The sequence below is a fragment of the Vicia villosa genome, unplaced genomic scaffold (assembly GCF_029867415.1).
Source record: "Vicia villosa cultivar HV-30 ecotype Madison, WI unplaced genomic scaffold, Vvil1.0 ctg.000348F_1_1, whole genome shotgun sequence".
Taxonomy (NCBI): domain Eukaryota; kingdom Viridiplantae; phylum Streptophyta; class Magnoliopsida; order Fabales; family Fabaceae; genus Vicia; species Vicia villosa.
Genome location: NW_026705155.1, coordinates 889412 through 910043, shown reverse-complemented (window position 1 = coordinate 910043; position 20632 = coordinate 889412). Strand labels below are relative to the sequence as shown.

The 20632-nt window shown below is 38.6% G+C and overlaps 1 protein-coding gene across 1 annotated transcript in view; it reads right to left on the bottom strand.

Moving 5' to 3' along the window:
• Window positions 1–18430, bottom strand: part of LOC131627061 (uncharacterized) — a 35896-nt gene extending 17466 nt beyond the window's left edge. The window contains exon 1 of the mRNA XM_058897898.1: window positions 18188–18430. Coding sequence (XP_058753881.1) covers window positions 18188–18430 — 243 coding nt within the window. The remainder of the gene's footprint in view (window positions 1–18187) is intronic.
• Window positions 18431–20632: the final 2202 nt, after the last annotated feature.

Here is a 20632-nt window from a genome sequence, read left to right as displayed (position 1 = left end):
AAAGAAATACAGAGAAACTGAGAGAAAGGACTCTAAAACTTTGACGAAGAGCCGACTTCACGTTCTAACATTTTCTTCTGTTTCTTGAGCTGAGCATTCTCTGACGTGAGTTGATCGATGATCCAGGAAGCAGGAGGGATATGATGAGAAAGTGACGTTTGTGACACTTGTCGATCGAGCACTTCAAGTAACTCATCCTTCCTTCTTAGGATGTTTTGAATCTCAACATTTTCCGTGTTGACGATTCGATACTTGTCCCTCCAAGCATTCCTTTCTTGGCATACCTTGTTTAATGCCGCTTGTAATTTTTCAACATCGGTGGAGAAAAGGTATATTGGTTCACTTAGGGGAATAGGTTCTTGATGTTGATATGGCATCCTGAGCTTGAATGCTCTGACGCGTACCCATTGAAGGTAAGGATCCAGGGAGATGCAAAGATGTTTTCCTAACAATCTTCTCCCTTTGCTGTGAACAAGACGCCAGGCTTGGACAATTTCCTTCTTCAGCATGTTGCCATGATCGTCGATGTTCTTGAAGAACAGACCCTCCAATTGGATGTTACTTGGTATATTTTTCATGGGATAGCCGTATTGACGACGGGCTAAAGCTGGATTGTAACTGATTCCTCCCTTAGTTCCAATAAGGGGTATGTTGGGAAAACTTCCGCAACTGAAGATGATCTTGGTTTCATCGTTGTCAGGACTACACCAATCAATGTCCGTATGAGTGAGGGACGTGATTTTCTGTGACCAGTAAAGGCCATCCCTCATGTTCCAGAAAGTGCTAGACTTTGGTAGGTGCGAAACGAACCATTCGTATAACAACGGTACGCAGCATGCGATTAATCCTCCTCGCTGCAGGTTTCTCGAATGCACAGAGTGATAAGCATCCGCAAGCAAGGTTGGAACTGGATTTCCAATTAAGAAGATCTTAATTGCGTTGATGTCGACGAAATCGTTAATGCTAGGGAACAAAAACAATCCGTAGATAAGCAAAGCCAAGATTTCCTCAAAAGCGCTCATATCTTGGATGCTGACGAAGTACCGAGCTTGATCAAACAGGAATTTGGAGGGCAATCCTTGAATTCCTCCTCTACTCACCATATGAGTTCTGATGTCGACTACGTTCAAAGGAGTAGTTACAGTAATAATAATGTCGTCAGGATTCTTTTCCAAACCGGAGTACGGATCTTGCACGTACACGGGTATTCCAATCAGACGAGAGTACTCCTCCAACGTAGGCATGAGCTGATAATCTGGAAAGGTGAAGCAGTGATACGTTGGATCGTAAAACTGTACCAAGGTGGGAAGGATCCCATCCACAATGTTGGTATTGAGCAAAGGCAGAAGTTTTCCATACTTCTCCTTGAAAGCCTGGGGGTTGACCACCAGTTTTCCGAGCTTTCCTAGTTCCTCGACCTGGGGAATCTTGAAGGTATATTTCCTAGCTCTCTTTCTTCCGTAATCCATGGTATAGATCCTTAAGTCCTTTCTCCGTTTCTCTCTTTCTATGAAGTTCAAAACATTCGTTATTTAGTTTCCTTGAAAAACGACTCGAAAAAGACTTTTTTTGTTTTTAGTTGTTATTAATGAATGATGCATGAATGCATGAATGCACACACAAGAGTTTTAAACAAACATGGCATTGAAGGGTATAGTGGTCATGAAGTCAAAACGCAAACCTCGCCCCAATGGTAAACTAAGGATAAGGATTTTTGTACCTGTAGAACGGGTTCTAGGGGTCTTAGAGTTTTTGCTCAACCTTAAAGATACGTTAATTGGTATCTATAAGAGAGTTTTCTCTGAGTGTAGTATCTGCGTGACAATTACTTTCGTAATCACCGCTCTACGTCCTAAAAAAGGCTTTAAGTTGGGTTAATGTGTTTCTAGGTCCTCCTGGTACAAATCAGTCTCGGAATGCAGTGGCGCAGTTAATCACAACCAGCCAGGCAAATCCCAAGAGTAGAATGAAGGAAAGAAAAACACTTAGAAAGGGGGGGTTTGAATAAGTGTAGTCTAAAAACTCGAACGATAAAAACAATATGCACAGTTATTTTTATCCTGGTTCGTTGTTAACTAAACTACTCCAGTCCACCCCCACGGAGTGATTTACCTCACATGAGGATTTAATCCACTAATCGCAACAGATTACAATAGTTTTCCACTTAGTCCGCGACTAAGTCTTCCAGAGTATCCTGATCACAACCTGATCACTCCAGGAACAAATGCTTAGACACAAGCTAAGACTTTCTTAGAGTATCCTGACCACCACGTGATCACTCTAATTACATCTGCTTAGACACAAGCTAAGACTTCCTAGAGTATCCTGATCAACACTTGATCACTCTAGTTACTTACAAATTAATGTAATCAAATAAGAGTTTTACAATGCTTCTTAAAAGCTATAATCACAACAGTAATATTTCTCTTAACGTTTAAGCTTAATCTCACTAATATATTACAACAGCAATGTAGTGAGCTTTGATGAAGATGAAGTTTCTGAGCTTTGAATTGAACAGCGTTTCAGCAAGTTGATATTCACAGAATTTGATTCAGAGTTGTTCAGAATTGGTAACCTTGCTTCTCATCAGAACTTCATATTTATAGGCGTTTGAGAAGATGACCGTTGAACGCATTTAATGCTTTGCGTGTTCCGTACAGCTTTGCATTTAATGTTTCACGCTTTTGTCAACTACCTCGAGCCTTGTTCACGCTGTGTCTACTGACGTTGCCTTTAATAGCTTCCAACGTTCCTTTTGTCAGTCAGCGTAGCCTGCCACCTGTACTTTCTTCTGATCTGATGTTTGAATATAATATTTGAATATCATCAGAGTCAAACAGCTTGGTGCATAACATCTTCTTGTCTTCTGACCTTGAAGTGCTTCTGAGCGTGATACCATGAGAACTTTAGCACTTCTGCTTCTGACCTAAAGTTCTTCTGATGCTTCCATAGACCCATGTTCTGATTCTGCCTTGACCATCTTCTGATGTCTTGCCAGACCATGTTCTGATGTTGCATGCTGAACCTTCTGAGACAAAGCTTATGAGCGCTGATTTGTGCATACTCTTTATATATTTCCTGAAATGGAAATTGCAATGTATTAGAGTACCACATTATCTCACACAAAATTCATATCCTTGTTATCATCAAAACTAAGAATATTGATCAGAACAAATCTTGTTCTAACAATCTCCCCCTTTTTGATGATGACAAAAACATATATAAATGATATGAATTTGCGATCAGAAAGAGCAGACGGCTAAAGACAAATTACACAGCTATAGCATAAGCATGTGAATATGTCTCCCCCTGAGATTAACAATCTCCCCTTGAGATGAATAATCTCCCCCTGAAATAAATACTCGAAGAACTTTAATAATAAAAGACTTCCCTGATTATTTCGGTAGAGACGATCACATAAGCTTCTTGCTTCTGATAATTCATAGCTTCTGACTTCTGCTTCCATTGGACAGCTTCAGAACTTGAATTTCTTTAGATCCCTAGAACACTCACAGCTTCTGATTCCTGCTTCCATTTAGGACAGCTTCAGAACTTGAATTTCTTTGATCTTCAGAACATTCACAGCTTCTGATTCCTGCTTCCATTTAGGACAGCTTCAGAACTTGAATTTCTTTGATCTTCAGAACATTCACAGCTTCTGATTCCTGCTTCCATTTAGGACAGCTTCAGAACTTGAGTTTTTCTGGATCTTTTAGAACATTCACAGCTTCTGATTTCTGCTTCCCTCGGATAGCTTCAGAGCTTTGAATTTCTTCTTACATCACTTCATGCTAGATTGTATCAAAACATTGTTGAATGTACCAGAGCATCATCAGAGCATCTCTACATCCTGAAATGTTACAGAACAAAACTAAATGACAAAAGTCAGCATGAATGAGTTAGAAAATAAAATGTGTATCAGAACACAAAATATGTATCAGGGCCATATAAGCCATATAGAATATATCAGATCCAATAGACAATGTATCAGAGCAAATAGACAATGATTTGGATCATATTCTATTATCAGAATTTCTGATCATTCTTGCTTCTTGCTTCTGCTTCTGATAGCTTTCTAGCACTCAGCTTGCTTCAAGAATCCATGAGCTTGATTCTCTAAAGAGTTGCTTCATCATCTCATTGCTCATCTCGTTGCTTCTTATGTTGAACTTGAATCTTCGATTCCTGCAACAACACAACTTAAAAACACATGAAGCTTGCAGCTTCTGTTAGTAAAGCAACTGATTAAATCAAAATCATTTATCACATATTTCTCCCCCTTTTTTGTCATATCATCAAAAAACAGAAAATATTCAGATACAAAAAAGAAACACACGGAAAAAAATGATTTCATTGAAGTTCAAACAGCAGGTACAGAAGTACACGCAGGGAAGGAAGACCAGATGCACAAAAACAGATGCAGCAAAAAACAAAAAAAACAACATAGACTCAATCTAAGACGACCCTAGCCTTGACAGGATCTTGGCCAGCATCTCTTGAACCCCATTGTTGTGCTTATTTTGTTCCTCTATGAAAGCGCTAAACTCATCCTGTTTCTTCTGAATATCTTCCAGTGTCGTTGCAAGACGAGAAGATTCATCAGAAGAAGCTTCACCGCTTCTAACCACAGGAATAGCATTGTGATCTGTAGCTTCCATAGATAGATCATTTGCAGGGATTTCCTCAACAGGAACTTTTTCAGCAACATGATCTTCTACATCTGCTTCTTGCATAGAAGCATCTCCATATTCTGCAGCAGGAATTTCCGAATCTCCATTCTCAAGTGCCTGAAGAATGGCAGCAAGATTTCTGGGAGCAGAAGGACCTTCAACTTCTGGTGGGTCAACAACTTCTGGAATGACCAAGCTTGGGTCTTTCTTAGAAGGGTTTTCCCTCAGAAAGTCAAAGAGGGTCTTGAAATCCCCGAGCAGAATTGGATAATCAGGAATCCAGATAACAATATCCCTGCAAGGGTTAGCTTCCATTGCAGCAGCAAGCCTTGCTTGTTCCAATTCATCCACAAAGGGCTTCTCCTCAGCAGCAACACAATTTCTGAGAGGATGATAGTATATACCATCATCACCCTCCAGAAGGTAACCAGGGTAACCAGGAGCAGCAGCCACTAGTCTTCTTTGTACTCCCATTGCTTCTACTTGAAAATCCTTGCGAAATCTTCTCAAAAGATTTCTTGTAGAAACATCATCCACACCATTTAGAAATGCATCCTTCAGAAGGTCTAGGCTGCTAATCACCTCATGTCTGAAAAGTTCCAGGAAGGTATAGGGTTCAGGTTCAGGCGGATTGAAGGTGAATTTGTAGTCAGGGTAGAGAAGACAGTAAGGTTTGGATTTTCTGGTAGGTAAGGGATGGGATATAGAAGGTGGAGGTGCGGAGGATGAGGAAGAAGGGATATCTGAGAGAATGAATGATGAAGATTGAACACCATAAATGATAGATTGAGAAGAGGATGAAGTATTTGTAAAGGGAATTGGTGAGAAAGATTTATCAGAAGGAGTTAGGGGAAGAATACTTAAAGGTGTGGGGTTTAGAATGGGAGAGGAGAAGGATGATGGAGACGGATTAGGTAAGGTGAAGTTTACTTTTGGTTCAGATGGAGGTGATTGGAAGGATGGTTTAGGGACAGAAGGAGGTGGAATAAAAACCTGCCTGGAGGTTTGTACAGAAGAAGAAGATCTGGTTCTGCGAAAGGAATCTCTGATCCTTTTATCTCTTCGTTCTTCAGAGTCCACCTTGTCAGGATCATAGGTGACTCTCAACTTCTTGGCTTTCTTAGCCTCATCTTCTTGGGCTTTTCTTTTTAGCCTAGCCTTTAGTTCCTTCTGATCCTTCATTAGAAGATCAGCCTTGGACGGAAGTACTCTGCCACGGATCCAAGCAGGATCAATATCTGATTGCTTCCTAACACAATCTTCCAGGTAAAGCTTGACAACCTGATGCAGTTCTTTTTGAAACAAAGATGCAAAACCTTCAACAGCAACTCTTCTTGACAGAATGTCAGGAAAGCTTGTGCACACAGAAGGTACATTTTGAATGAGTTCCAGTCTGAACAAATCCACGCCATTGAAAATGGGACCTTGAACTACTCCAAGAAAATGAGACGCATTGAGTTTTCTGATGGAGTCCAGCACTTCGCTTTCAATCAGAATGTCTGAAATCATTCTTCCAAAAGGAATAGTCGTTCTTGAAATATGAGGGTACTTCGCCCTTTCGTCTTCTCTTGACTCAAAGATAGAAGTCTTCAGATTCTCAAACAAAATATGGGAGATGTTGATCTCAGTCTTTTTGCCAATGCAGAAAAGAGTATACTTGTGATCTGGACTGATGTAGGAGGAGGAGAGCATCCTCTTTCTATGGTGAAGGGAACCCAGAATAATCTCAGCCCATACTTTATAAAACGGCCTTAAGGTGCCAGTGTTATTAGAGTCAATTCCAAAAGTCTGAGAGATTTGTTGTTCAACTTTAGACCAATCAACTGAAGCATGTCGAAAACCAGTCCAGCCTTCTTCATCATTCAGATTGTACAGCTTCCTGATGAGCTTTTCAGTGATAACTACTTCATGCCCTAGCACGAATGAAATGATGGCAGTTGGGGTAACCGTTGCATGTACCCAGAAATCCTTCACAAGTTCAGGATAAATTGGACCAACCAATCTATCAAGATACTTAGACCATCCTTGCTCAAAGATTCTTGCATCACACTTAAAGCCATTTGCTTTTAGGTTGTTGATGTCCACAGCAGATTCACATAGAACTTCCAGTTCTTTCGTGGGTATTAAGCATGTTTTCAATGGAGCATACTCATATTTGCTTAGAAGGATCTGTGTAGAGGTGAGCTTTTCTTTTGAGTTCGATGAACAAGATGATGAGTTCATAATGATGATGCTTTGAGATCAAGTCAAAAACTAGGGTTTGAAAAAAAAAATTCAACGAAGGGGATGCACAAGAGAGAGAGAAAAAGAGAAAAAGAGGGAATGAAGATGAAGCGGGTTATTTAAAAGATTTGAAAATAAAGAAATCAATATGCATTTAATGAGAAATGACATTAGGAGAGAGATAACATGGTAAATGAAATGATTTAACACAGTTACCTAGGTCGGCGTCTTTTCAACTGCACGCTTTGTACAAACTGCACAGACACGTGTTCACCATCAGATAATGGATGACAGCTGTAAAATATGAATAGACTTTACACCTTTTGATTCTGATCACTGCTTCTGATTGTCACTCTTAAGAAATGATCTGGTTCTGATAGGATCATCTTTCTTTCCAAGAATCACATCTTCTGAATGAGCTGAAGCAAGTCTAGGTGATCTTCTGACTGTAGGTTCTTCAGAAATTCTCAGATTCTCTAAGGATGCAGCAACTTGATCTTCTGATCCATTGCTTCTGAGACTGCCAGCTTCTGCAGCTTTGCTTCTTGGTTCTTCAACTTCTGATATATCAATATCAAAATCTGCAAAATTCTCAAACTACTTTGGTTTTTTCAAGACCAAGCTTATCATCAAACCTGATATTGATTGATTATTCTACAATCAATGTTTCAGTATTGTATACTCTGTAGCCTTTAGAGCGTTCAGAATATCCAAGAAGGAACCATTTTTGTGCTTTAGAATCAAACTTACCAAGATGATCTTTAGTATTCAGAATAAAACATACACATCCAAAAGGATGGAAATATGAAATGTTGGGCTTTCTTTTCTTCCACAATTCATAAGGAGTCTTATTTAGAATAGGTCTGATAGAGATTCTATTCTGAATATAGCATGCAGTGTTTATTGCTTCTACCCAGAAATGCTTAGCCATATTGGTTTCATTGATCATGGTTCTGGCCATTTCTTGTAGAGTCCTATTCTTTCGCTCTACAACTCCATTTTGTTGTGGAGTTCTAGGACAAGAGAAATCATGGGCAATACCATTTTCTTTGAAGAACTCCTCAAAGAGTCTGTTCTCAAATTCGCCACCATGATCACTTCTGACCTTTATGATTTTGCACTCCTTCTCAGATTGGATCTGAGTGCAGAATTCAAAGAACACTGAATGTGACTCATCCTTGTGTTTCAAGAACTTTACCCATGTCCAGCGGCTATAATCATCAACGATGACTAATCCATATTTATTCCCTCTGACAGATGCTGTTTTGACTGGGCCAAACAAATCAATGTGCAAGAGTTATAACGGCCTTGAGGTAGAAACAACATTCTTAGACTTGAATGCAGGTCTGGAGAACTTGCCCTTCTGACATGCTTCACAAAGAGCATCTGATTTGTATTTTAGATTTGGGAGTCCTCTGACCAGATTTAGTTTGTTAATCTGAGAAATCTTTCTCCAACTAGCATGACCTAATCTTCTGTGCCAGACCCATTGCTCTTCAGAAACAGACATAAGACAAGTCACCTTCTGCTTCTCAAGATCAAAAAGATCAATCTTATAAATGTTGTTCTTCCTCTTGCCTGTAAATAGGATTGAGCCATCCTTCTGACTTACAGCCTTGCAAGACTTTTGATTGAAGATTATATCATAACCATTGTCACTTAATTGAATTATGGACAATAAGTTATGCGTTAATCCTTCTACAAGAAGTACATTAGTTATGGAAGGAGAGTTACCAAGACTTATGGTTCCAGAGCCAATGATTTTGCCCTTATGATCTCCTCCAAACTTGACTTCTCCACCTGGTTTAAGCACCAGGTCTTGGAATGTAGACCTTCTTCCCGTCATGTGTCGCGAGCACCCAGAGTCCAGGTACCATGACATTTTGCTTTCTGTCCTCTTTGCCGCCAAGGATATCTGCAATAGGAATAATCTTTTCCTTAGGTACCCATAATTTCTTGGGTCCTTTCTTGTTAGTTCTCCTCAAGTTCTGATTGAACTTGGGTTTAGCAAAATATTTAGCAGGAGGAACAGCATGATATTTCTTATTCTGAGTTCCATGATATTTCTTAGGTTGTGTCACATGCTTCTTGGTGTGTGTTATGTGAAAACTTTGTGCATGTGATGTGTGCTTAATATCATGGGAGTGGCCAAATTTAAATTGGTTATACAGAGGTTTGTATGATATTTTCATATCATCCACAGATTCAAGCTTGTATGGGATTTCACCCTCATAACCAATGCCAACTCTTTTGTTTCCAGACACAGCATATATCATAGAAGCTAGCTGACTTCTGCCAATACTTCTAGATAAGAACTTCCTGAAACTTAAATCATATTCTTTCAGAATATGATTCAGACTAGGAGTGGATTTTTCTGAATCAGAAGGGGATCCAACATTATTGGATAATTTTAAAACTTTTTCTTTTAATTCAGAATTTTCCAACTCAAGCTTCTTAGTTTCAAATTCAAATTGCTTTTTCAGCTTTTTGTATTTGATACTAAGATGAGCTTTTAATTCAAGAAGCTCTGTTAGACTGGAAACTAACTCTTCTCTAGATAGTTCAGAAAATACCTCTTCAGAATCTGATTCTGATGTAGATTCTGATCCATCATCTTCTGTCGCCATCAGCGCAAAGTTTGCCTGCTCTCCTTCAGAGTCTGATCCTGATTCTGACTCAGAATCATCCCATGTTGCCATAAGACCTTTCTTCTTATGAAACTTCTTCTTGGGATTCTCCTTCTGAAGTTTTGGACACTCGTTCTTGTAATGTCCAGGCTCATTGCACTCATAGCAGACAGGCTTCTTCTTGTCAGATCTTCTGTCACCAGAAGATTCTCCTCGTTCAAATTTCTTTGAACTTCTGAAGCCTCTAAACTTCCTTTGCTTGCTCTTCCAGAGTTGGTTCACCCTTCTGGAGATCATGGACAGTTCATCTTCTTCTTCAGATTCTGATTCTTCAGGATCTTCTTCTTCAGATTCTGATTCTTCAGGATCTTCTTCTCTAGCCTGAAAAGCGTTAGTGCATTTTTTAATATTAGATTTTAATGCAACAGACTTACCTTTCTTCTGAGGTTCATTAGCGTCAAGTTCAATCTCAAGACTCCTCAGGGCACTGATCAGCTCTTCCAAAGAAACTTCATTCAGATTCTTCGCAATCTTGAATGCAGTCACCATTGGGCCCCATCTTCTGGGCAAACTTCTGATGATCTTCTTTACATGATCAGCCTTGGTGTAGCCTTTGTCAAGAACTCGCAATCCAGCAGTCAGAGTTTGAAATCTTGAAAACATCTTCTCAATGTCTTCATCATCCTCCATCTTGAAGGCTTCATACTTCTGGATTAGTGCAAGAGCTTTGGTCTCTTTGACTTGAGCATTTCCTTCATGAGTCATCTTCAAGGACTCATATATGTCATGGGTCGTTTCCCTGTTAGATATCTTCTCATACTCAGCATGGGAGATAGCATTCAGCAAAACAGTCCTGCATTTGTGATGATTCTTGAAATCTTTCTTTTGATCATCAGTCATTTCACTTCTCGTGAGCCTTACACCAGTAGCTTTAACAGGATGTTTGTAACCATCCAACAGAAGATCCCATAGATCAGCATCCAGACCAAGAAAGTAACTTTCCAGTTTATCTTTCCAGTATTCAAAGTTTTCACCATCAAATACTGGTGGTCTAGTATAACCATTGTTACCATTGTATTGCTCAGCATAGCCAGATGTAGATGGAGTTGGATTTGATGGATCTTCACCAGCCATCTTTTACTGAAGCGTTTTTCTCTTCCTGAATCTTTTCTAAACACGGTTAAGTGCTTGCACCTTAGAACCGGCGCTCTGATGCCAATTGAAGGATAGAAAAACACTTAGAAAGGGGGGGTTTGAATAAGTGTAGTCTAAAAACTCGAACGATAAAAACAATATGCACAGTTATTTTTATCCTGGTTCGTTGTTAACTAAACTACTCCAGTCCACCCCCACAAAGTGACTTTCCTCACCTGAGGATTTAATCCACTAATTGCAACAGATTACAATGGTTTTCCACTTAGTCCGCGACTAAGTCTTCCAGAGTATCCTGATCACAACCTAATCACTCCAGGAACAAATGCTTAGACACAAGCTAAGACTTTCTTAGAGTATTCTGACCACCACGTGATCACTCTAATTACAACTGCTTAGACACAAGCTAAGACTTCCTAGAGTATCCTGATCAACACTTGATCACTCTAGTTACTTACAAATTAATGTAATCAAATAAGAGTTTTACAATGCTTCTTAAAAGCTATAATCACAACAGTGATATTTCTCTTAACGTTTAAGCTTAATCTCACTAATATATTACAACAGCAATGTAGTGAGCTTTGATGAAGATGAAGTTTCTGAGCTTTGAATTGAACAGCGTTTCAGCAAGTTGATATTCACAGAATTTGATTCAGAGTTGTTTAGAATTGGTAACCTTGCTTCTCATCCGAACTTCATATTTATAGGCGTTTGAGAAGATGACCGTTGAACGCATTTAATGCTTTGCGTGTTCCGTACAGCTTTGCATTTAATGTTTCACGCTTTTGTCGACTACCTCGAGCCTTGTTCACGCTGTGTCTACAGACGTTGCCTTTAATAGCTTCCAACGTTCCTTTTGTCAGTCAGCGTAGCCTGCCACCTGTACTTTCTTCTGATCTGATGTTTGAATATAATATTTGAATATCATCAGAGTCAAACAGCTTGGTGCATAGCATCTTCTTGTCTTCTGACCTTGAAGTGCTTCTGAGCGTGATACCATGAGAACTTCAGTGCTTCTGCTTCTGACCTCAAGTTCTTCTGATGCTTCCATAGACCCATGTTCTGATTCTGCCTTGACCATCTTCTGATGTCTTGCCAGACCATGTTCTGATGTTGCATGCTGAACCTTCTGAGACAAAGCTTCTGAGCGCTGATTTGTGCATACTCTTTATATATTTCCTGAAATGGAAATTGCAATGTATTAGAGTACCACATTATCTCACACAAAATTCATATCCTTGTTATCATCAAAACTAAGAATATTGATCAGAACAAATCTTGTTCTAACATAGAATTGTGAACCAAGATTAGAGGGTCTTCACCGGGAAGACATCCTCCATCCTATCTTATGTTGCACTCAAATCCGGTATAGGATTTCTCACCACAAGGGGGAATCAAGCCCTTTACCGATACAGAATAAACAAAATAAACAAATATAAATGAAACAAACACATGATATGACTCAGAGGTTAGGCAGGACCTCTCTTGTTTGAGGGGGAATTTGGCATCCCTAATTCCTCATTGGGGCTGGACCAGTAACAGGTCAACCAATGGTTTGGATGAAAAACCAAGGTTTTTAACACTTATATCCCCAGCAGAGTCGCCATTTTTCTGTGGTTGTCGTTTTTTTTACCTCCCCGTTTCACTTGCGAGGACGGCACGCTAGACCCTTCACGCGAAATTTGGAAGGAGAATGCGCCCGTGGTGGAAGGAATTTTATTTCAGTTCTTCCTACGATATCACACGAACTTTCTTATTTGTCCTACGAGTAGGAAAGGGGAAAAAAGATCTCAACTAAACCCTAGGAGTTTGCTAAGTGTGGGGATTTCACCTAGACTAGAAATTCTAGAGTCCGGGAGGTCGGTTATACATAGGGAAGTGTTTAAACACCCTACATATCTGTAGTACTCTACAGGAACCTTCTCTGTGTCTAACTGTGTTTGTGCTGCTAATGATTATTGGGAAAGTTTCTCCTTTGTATTAGGAGAAGGAATTGAATTGAATAAAAAAGAGACAGACAGACTGACTGACTATTTTTGGTATTTTATTAGCTCGCTGAGATTCCTTGTGAACCTCATGCCTACATATCCCTAATGGAAGTCAGAGCTTAATGTAGTTCGGGGAACTAATTAATTATTAATTATTTTTGGGTGCCTTGCTTGAAGCTCAAGGTTGAAGCTATGAATTAAATCTCTGTTTACGGTAAAGAGACATGAAGTCATCTTTATAGAGAGGTATTTCTACTATTCCACCATAAACATTAAAAGAGTGACAGAATAACTGAATTCATTTCATTCAAGAGGGGGACCTTACTTGTGTATGTGCAAGTATACCAGTCAAATGCCTCTTAAATGAAAAAATACTCATCCAAATTAGGGAAAGTTACCACATGTCTGGGTTTTACTGCCAGCTCATGCCTTTCAAAATCCTAAATGGGAGACTTGAATAAAATGATGAAATGATGTAATGTTTGTTTGTTTGAATGTGGTGAGATAGAAGAAAGATCTCTCTATAGAGATAAACTATGTCTATCTACTGTATAAAAGATTTGATTTTTTAACTGGCTTGTATGAGGCCCAAGCTTGAGGCTTTTTGATTGATTGATTATTATTATGACTCTGGGAGAAAACTCCACTGGGGATTAATTTACAAGGGATTTTTATGTTATGTACAAAGCCCAGAATTGAGGCTGACTCTACTTAGGGAAAATCTATTTTGATGGGTTTTATTTGGTGTTCTGTACAAAGCCCAGAATTGAGGCTGACTTTAACTAGGGGAAATATTATTTGCTGCCTTGTACAAAGCCCAAGGTTGTGGCGAACTCTTAAATAAACTGAGTATGGATGACTCTATGGGAAAAGATCCTAGATGTTAGGAATCTTTGACACACGACATATGGTTTATCTGCCTTGTACAAAGCCCAAGGTTGTGGCTACTGAACAATGAAGGACTCACTAGGGGAGACTCTATTATCTGCCTAGCACAATGCCCAAGGTTGAGGCTGACTATTAACAAGGGAGTTTTATTGTTTTGGTGCCTTGTATGAAGCCCAAGGTTGAGGCTAACTATTTTTGTTGGATTTTGACTCTACTGAAGGATTTATTTATTAAAAGACTGATTTTTTTTGGAAGCTAACCCTTTCCAGGGATTTTGACTCAGCTGGAGAAATTGTCTGTTAAAAGACTGATTTTTGTCATGTTTTTGGAGGCTGACCCTTTCCAGGGTTTTGACTCTTTTGGGGAAATTATCTCCTAAGAGAAATGAATCTTTGGTTTTTGAAGAAGTGATTTTGGAGGCTAACCCTTTCCAGGGGTTTTGTTAAAATGAAAGAATGAATGGAGGCTAACCCTTTCCAGGGGTTTTGTTAAAATGATGGCAGAAAGATTATCTAATGAGACTTCTTGTTTAAAGCCCAAGATGAAGGCTGACACTTACTGAGGATAAGCAAACATGGATCCTAGACTCTGCTAAGGAAAATTGGTGAAGATAAGGGTGACAGAGACTGTCCATGTCTCTCATTCCAAAAGGTGTACTCAATGTAAAATTGAGACAAACTTAGCTTGTTTAAAGTCTGGTTTAAATTGGAAGAAACTCACCAGGGTATGTTAAAAGGTGACTAAAGACCTGTTCCTATGTTTATAAGAAACCTGATGGGTCCTTGTATACAAGCTCAAGAGGAAGCTGGAAATGCTTTTAAGAAGCCTGTGGGTCCTTGTACAAAGCCCAAGAGGAGGCTAATCGAGGGTCATCGAGGGTCCTTGTTATAGCACAAGAGAAAGCTATGTAGTTTTGAACTTATTTTGGCTTTAAGCAAATGGGTAAGAGGTTTCACCGGGAATAATTCCTCTTTGGGTGGATGTATCCTATTTTTTGGATTCTAAGGTTTTTGCCAAGATGTTTCACCGGGAATAATTCATCTTGGGGGTTTGAACTACAGATCTCTAATTAGGAAAGAGCCTTCACCGGGAAGACATTCTCAATCCTAGGCCATATTCCTATAATAAATATATAGTTTAACTGTCCTAGGGTTTACACTCAAACGTAGTTCTAAGCAGATATATGCACAGTTTATATTTGACAGTAATTAAAATAAAGACTGTAAATTGAAAGCTTGTAAAGCCTAACCTGGATGGAGTGGAGGCCTTTGAAGAAGTATGTACAAAGCCTCACCAACAGTTGATGGATAACAGTTGAATATATATATGATAAACAGTTAATGGTTTTTTTTTTAAAATAGAAGAAGTGAAGATGGACAAAGGTCACATAGGTATCTGAAGAGTTTCACCGGGAATAATGCCCTTCAAATACCAGAAGAATGTTTTGAAAACAGAAAGAAGATTTTGTAAATACAGTTTTGGAAAACAAACTAAGAAAAGAAAGAAGGTGTTGGGACTTACACTCTATTAGAGGCCCACTTAAAAATGATTTACTGTTTATGAGAAACAGTTGAAAATGATTGAAATGATATAAGGTTTTGTTGTTTGAAAACCTTAATCATCTGTTTAATCAGAGATTGAAAACAGTTTTGAATATTGACAAAAGTCAACTTAATTAAGGCAAAGATGAAATCTATACCTAATTAAGACCTAAATAATTAGGGTTTTATCATAAAATTATTCACAAAGTAATTAGGTTAAAACAAAATGAAAATATATATTTTAAAGTATTTAAGAAAACACTTAAAACATACTATTTTAAACCTAATTAAAATACATGAAATAAATAATATTTTTATGATTTTTTTTATTATTCATAAAATAGGTATATTAAATAACAAGTGTGTGAAAAATGAAGTGAAAATGGATTAATTTGATAGGTTAAATAATTATGTGAAGTTTGTGAATAAAACAAAGGAAAATAGTGATAAAAAATTTGGGTTTGTCTCCTTCAAGGCTTGAACCCACGCCCTAAAGATTACCAAACAAAACAAATACCAACTGGGCCACGCGCGTGGCTTGTTTAAGAAGGGAGCCCATATGATTATATGTAGAACAAAGTAATGAATGAGCTAAAAAGAAAATAAATGAACAAAAGGTTTGAGGGGGGGATCGAACCCCAGACCTAAGGCAAGGCAAGGCTTTTGGACGCGCGCTGTAACCATTGGGACACTACGATGAATTCGTAGATAACACACCCATCATTCAAAATAAAATAAACTCTTTTCTGGGAAATTCAAAAAATGGCGCCACCATCTTCATCTTCAACCTCAAGCTTCAAATTTTTGGATTTGCTATCTCCTTCGTTTCTCAATCAAACTTAAAGATGTAAACATGGATTTTGCTCGTTTTTGAACGAGGATCATGATGGTGTCCTTTAATTTTATTTATTTTCAGTATAATATAAAATTCGCAAGCATGAACACTAAGAACCCTAAAACTGAAATTTAACATGAAATACTCTATATGCATGATATGATGCAATTGATTGAGGGCTAATGATCTATGAAGGTGCAGAAACCAATTGGTAACTTCATTTCTAATTTATCATGCGTGAATTATAGAGTTTGAAGTTCTGGAAACTTACCTGAAAAATGAAGATTTGGCTCTGATCAAAAGGTGTTACAGAGCCGTTGTAACGATCCAGATAGCTTCAATGACTCCTTTGGAAGGTGTTGAGATGCATGGCTTGGACTGAAAGTGCCCATAACTTCTTGCTCGACCCCAACTGCAACAGCTCCAAGTGAGAGGTGAAGATGATGATTCTCCACGCCCAGAAGTGTTTCAGAGGTTTGGATCACCTCTAAATGACTCCCCTAAGGTGTTTGAATACTTAATTCCAAAGGAAGAGCTCTGGTTTGAAGAATCCGAGTCTTCTTGCCAAAGAACCTTTGAAAACCTTAAGTATGAAGAAAGAAGAGAGAAAGCAAGAATTATGTTGCTTTGGTGAGTTTTCTGAATGAGAAAGAGCCCTCTATTTATAGGCAATTGGTTCAGAGTAATTGTGCATAGTGAGCTTGCTTAGTGAAGTGAGTTTGGTTTCTTAGCCAAGAAGAAAATTTGAAAAGATCCCAAATGCAATGATGCATTTTCGGGCTAGCTTCTCCAACCATTGATCTTGTATGATCTAAGGGAACATTTCTGATTCAGAGGAGAGTTCTAATTGGCTTAGAGCAAGATTCCTTGATGATTCATCATTTGCCATAAATTCAAAAATGCAATCATTACATAATCACATGCCTTTGTTTTTGGGAATCTTCTCTAATCCTTATGCAATGATGAATTTGGATGCATGGCATGTTTTCAAATGCATTAGAGGTCGTGTAGCATCACTTAGTGAAGCAAAATGCACAAAATTGCAAAGTTTCAAATTGTACATGATCTATAATTTCACTTCATGAGGCTAACTTTGAACAAGCATAACTCTTAGCTCAAAATGAATTTGGAGAAGGTTGAACACAATTTGGAAAGCCCTAAACATCTACTTCAAATCATTAGTTTATGGTTCCTTCAGAATCCTTTGGCAAATTTGTGAAAAATGAGGCCAAAGTTGGAAGAAAACTAGGTTAAAAACACTTAGAAAATTTTCTAAGTGTTTATGACCTAAAACTTCAAAATTCCCAAATCTCTTAAATGATTGATCTTTTGAAAAAAGTTCCATTGTAAGATGTTGTTTTATTTTGCAAGATCTACAACTTTCATGTTGGAAGTTTTTTGAGTTGTGTAGGTGAAATTTTGAGTTCCCGAAATGCCCTCAAAAACCCTAATTCCCGACTTTTTGCTCCTTGATGATTCTTCTTGAATTTCTTTGGTCAAATGACTTTAATATCCATATATTGATGATATTGATCTTTGAAAGTCATGGTTTAACCAAAAATCTTAAAAGTCAAAGGTGATCCCATACAGTTGACTTTTTCCAAACAAAGTGAGATTTTGGACTTTTGTGTGGAATTAAGATCTTCTCCTCAAATGAGTGATGTAAATGGGTTATATTGAGGTAGTAGAGGTTCTTGAATCATGTCTTGAGTTTTGGATCCATGCCCTGATTAAAAGTCAACTATCCAGATGAATTAGGTTAAAAACCCTAATTGTCGACCAGATGAAATTGGTGACTGTGGATCTTGAATTGAGGTGTGATGTCCAGTGGATCTTATTGTATGGATCATTTGAAGATGATTGAAGCTTTTAATAGATGTCCTGGAGCTTTTTAGGGTTTCCCAAAGGTGATCCCTGATTTCAGTCCTTGATAGGCTCAAAAACCCTAGTCTGGTGACTTGAGTAAACCTGTACTCAGATGACTGAGTGTCTAATCAATCATAGGTGAATATAAAAGTGAAGCTTTTGAGTCCTATGATTGGGTTAGAGACCAATCCTTCTATTGATTGATCCTTTGCCTGAGTTTTCTTGTCTTTGAACATCCTTGATTAAATGCCAGATGAAGAAGTGACTGCTCTGGGTACTTGCTTTGACCTGATGAAAATCCTGAAGATATGTCATCTCAGGGGGGTCAAAAATTAGGGTATGACACATCAGACTCAGGTTCAACAATTTCCCGCTCCTTTATTTTTCTTGGACTGACCTTGCTCCAAGATTTTGATGGACCAACTGCTGTGTTTTTAGTTACAGCTTTGCTCTTGATAGGACCAGCAAAAGTACTTTTCTTCTTGACAGCATCTTTGACGGGACTTTTCATTTGCGTACTCCTTTTAGGGGATCTTTGGGAAATAGCTTTGCTTTTTCTTCTCGTCATTAGCCTGTTGGCTAAACTAGGATTCAAGTAGGTAAGCAATTCATTGTCAGAGTACTCATCTAAGTCTACCATATTAATATCAGTTTCATTATTGGTCTTAGGGTGCTCATTATCTTCGATGTCATTGACATCCTCAGTAACATTGGTATTCTTAGCACTCCCTTATTCATCCTTGTTGATCTCCTCTTCAGCTAGGTCACCATCAACGGTGTGAACTGCTTCAGCCTTACTGGTGTTTTTGAGGGGATCAGTCATTATGGATTGTAGAGGAATAGATATTCCAGGAACTTGATGATTTTCCTTCAGAATATGAGTAACAATCCTGGTAATTGCGCTATCGACATATTTGGATCCTTCTTTAGTAAGTTCCTCCATGCTAGCAGATGAAGAGGGTTTGGTACCCTTGTTGTGAATACCCTCCTTGGGCCGTTTTGCATGAGTCGTTTTAGGCTTTGTGGCCTTCACTTCGTCATTGCTAATCGTCCTTAAAGAGACAACCTTAAGAATCCTATTAGGGTTAGAGAACTCTTCCGGTGTTGCCGAGTCTGAAACGGGAGATTCATCACTCGATTGCTGAGACATTCTGAAACTTTTAGAGCCAGAACCTATGTCACGCTTGTGAGAACAATTTGAGTAGTTCAACCTCAGAGAATAGATAGAAGAACTAATAGTAAAGTTTGTCGTTTTTAGAATACTAGGAGATCGAGGGAGCTTTATATGCATACAGAGTGAGGGGAATTTCAAACCATGGATTTTTACAAAGCCCAAAAAATATTCCCCCACGTGGGTTAATTGCTATAATATGTTTTGGTAGCAAATACCTAACATACCCTTTTCCTTCACAATGTCTTTAGATGTTGTTGCAACATTCTTTGTGACATTACTTTCAGATAGACTTTTAGGATCGTTGCTCACATTTGACTTTTCTAGTCTTCTTTCCCGATCTGTAATGTCCATCACAAGGCTTACTCTTTCTTCTAGCAGGAATCTATTGATACTTCTGTACTCCCTTACTTTTGCACACAGTTTCTCATTCATTAAACAGGTCTCAGTAAAACCAGTAGACATACACTTATGGTGAGATCTCCAACATATGATTCTTCATCAGATTCATCAGACTCATCAGATTCTTGACGGTAAACTTTTAATTCTTCTTTGATCATGGAGTAGTCAGAGGGGTGGACAGGTGTGTTAGGCTTCCATAGATAGAAATTATCCTTAGACCTAAATCCCTTCATGACTTCCTCATTTGTTTCATTAGTGATGATGCACTCCTCTTTGGTGAACCTGACATTAAATCCTTCATCACACAGCTGAATGATGCTTATAAGGTTTGCATCCAGTCCCTGTACAAGTAGCACATTGTTTAGATTAGGGATACCCTGCTCTTCTGTCTTCCCAACACCTTTGACTTCTCTTATTTCTCCATCACCCAGAGTTACATAGATGTTTCCTTCCAATTTGAGGTCTCCTAGAGAGTTCTTCCTCCCGGTCATATGATTTGAGCAACCACTGTCAAGGTACCAATCTTCTTTTGCTGGCATCCTTAGAGAAGTGTGTGCTACCAGAGAAACATTCTTAGCTGCCCACCGTTGCTTTCTGTTGTAGGTATTAAATTCAGGTTTGGCTTGATGAGTTTGGTCTTGATATCCAACTAGTCTGAAGCAGAACGATTTTATGTGACCAAATCTCCCACAGTGATGACACTTCCATTTTTGGAATTTCTTCTTTGAATGCCTCCTTCTTCTATTGTCTTGAAGTTGTGACATTGGTGCTGACATCTGATTGGTGACACAGGTCTCGGACTTTGCTCTCCTGAATCCAAAGATGAGTTCCTTTTTAGCCACAAATCCCACTCCAGACTGTCTCCTGTTCTTTGTCCAGATTCCAGAATTTCTTCTGGAGTATCAGATCCATTGTTCAACATTTTGAATGACTTGGTCATTTGATCAAGTTTGTAGTTCAACATGCTTACTTCACTACTGAGGGACTCTATGGTTGCAAGATGTTTATTCTTCTCAGTTTCCAGCTCTCTTATGATTATCTCTTGCTTCTCCACTTGTTTGCAGACTTCAACATTCTTCATACACAATTTATTGTACGAGGTAGCTAGTTCATCAAAGGTTAGCTCAACATCACTGGAATCATCATTAGATTCATAGATTCTTGTTGAAACTGTGACATGTCTTGTAGTTTCTTCTTCTGAATCTGAGTCCTCATCAGACCAAGTAACAGTCAGTCCTTTCTTTTGCTCCTTGTAGTAGGTAGGACATT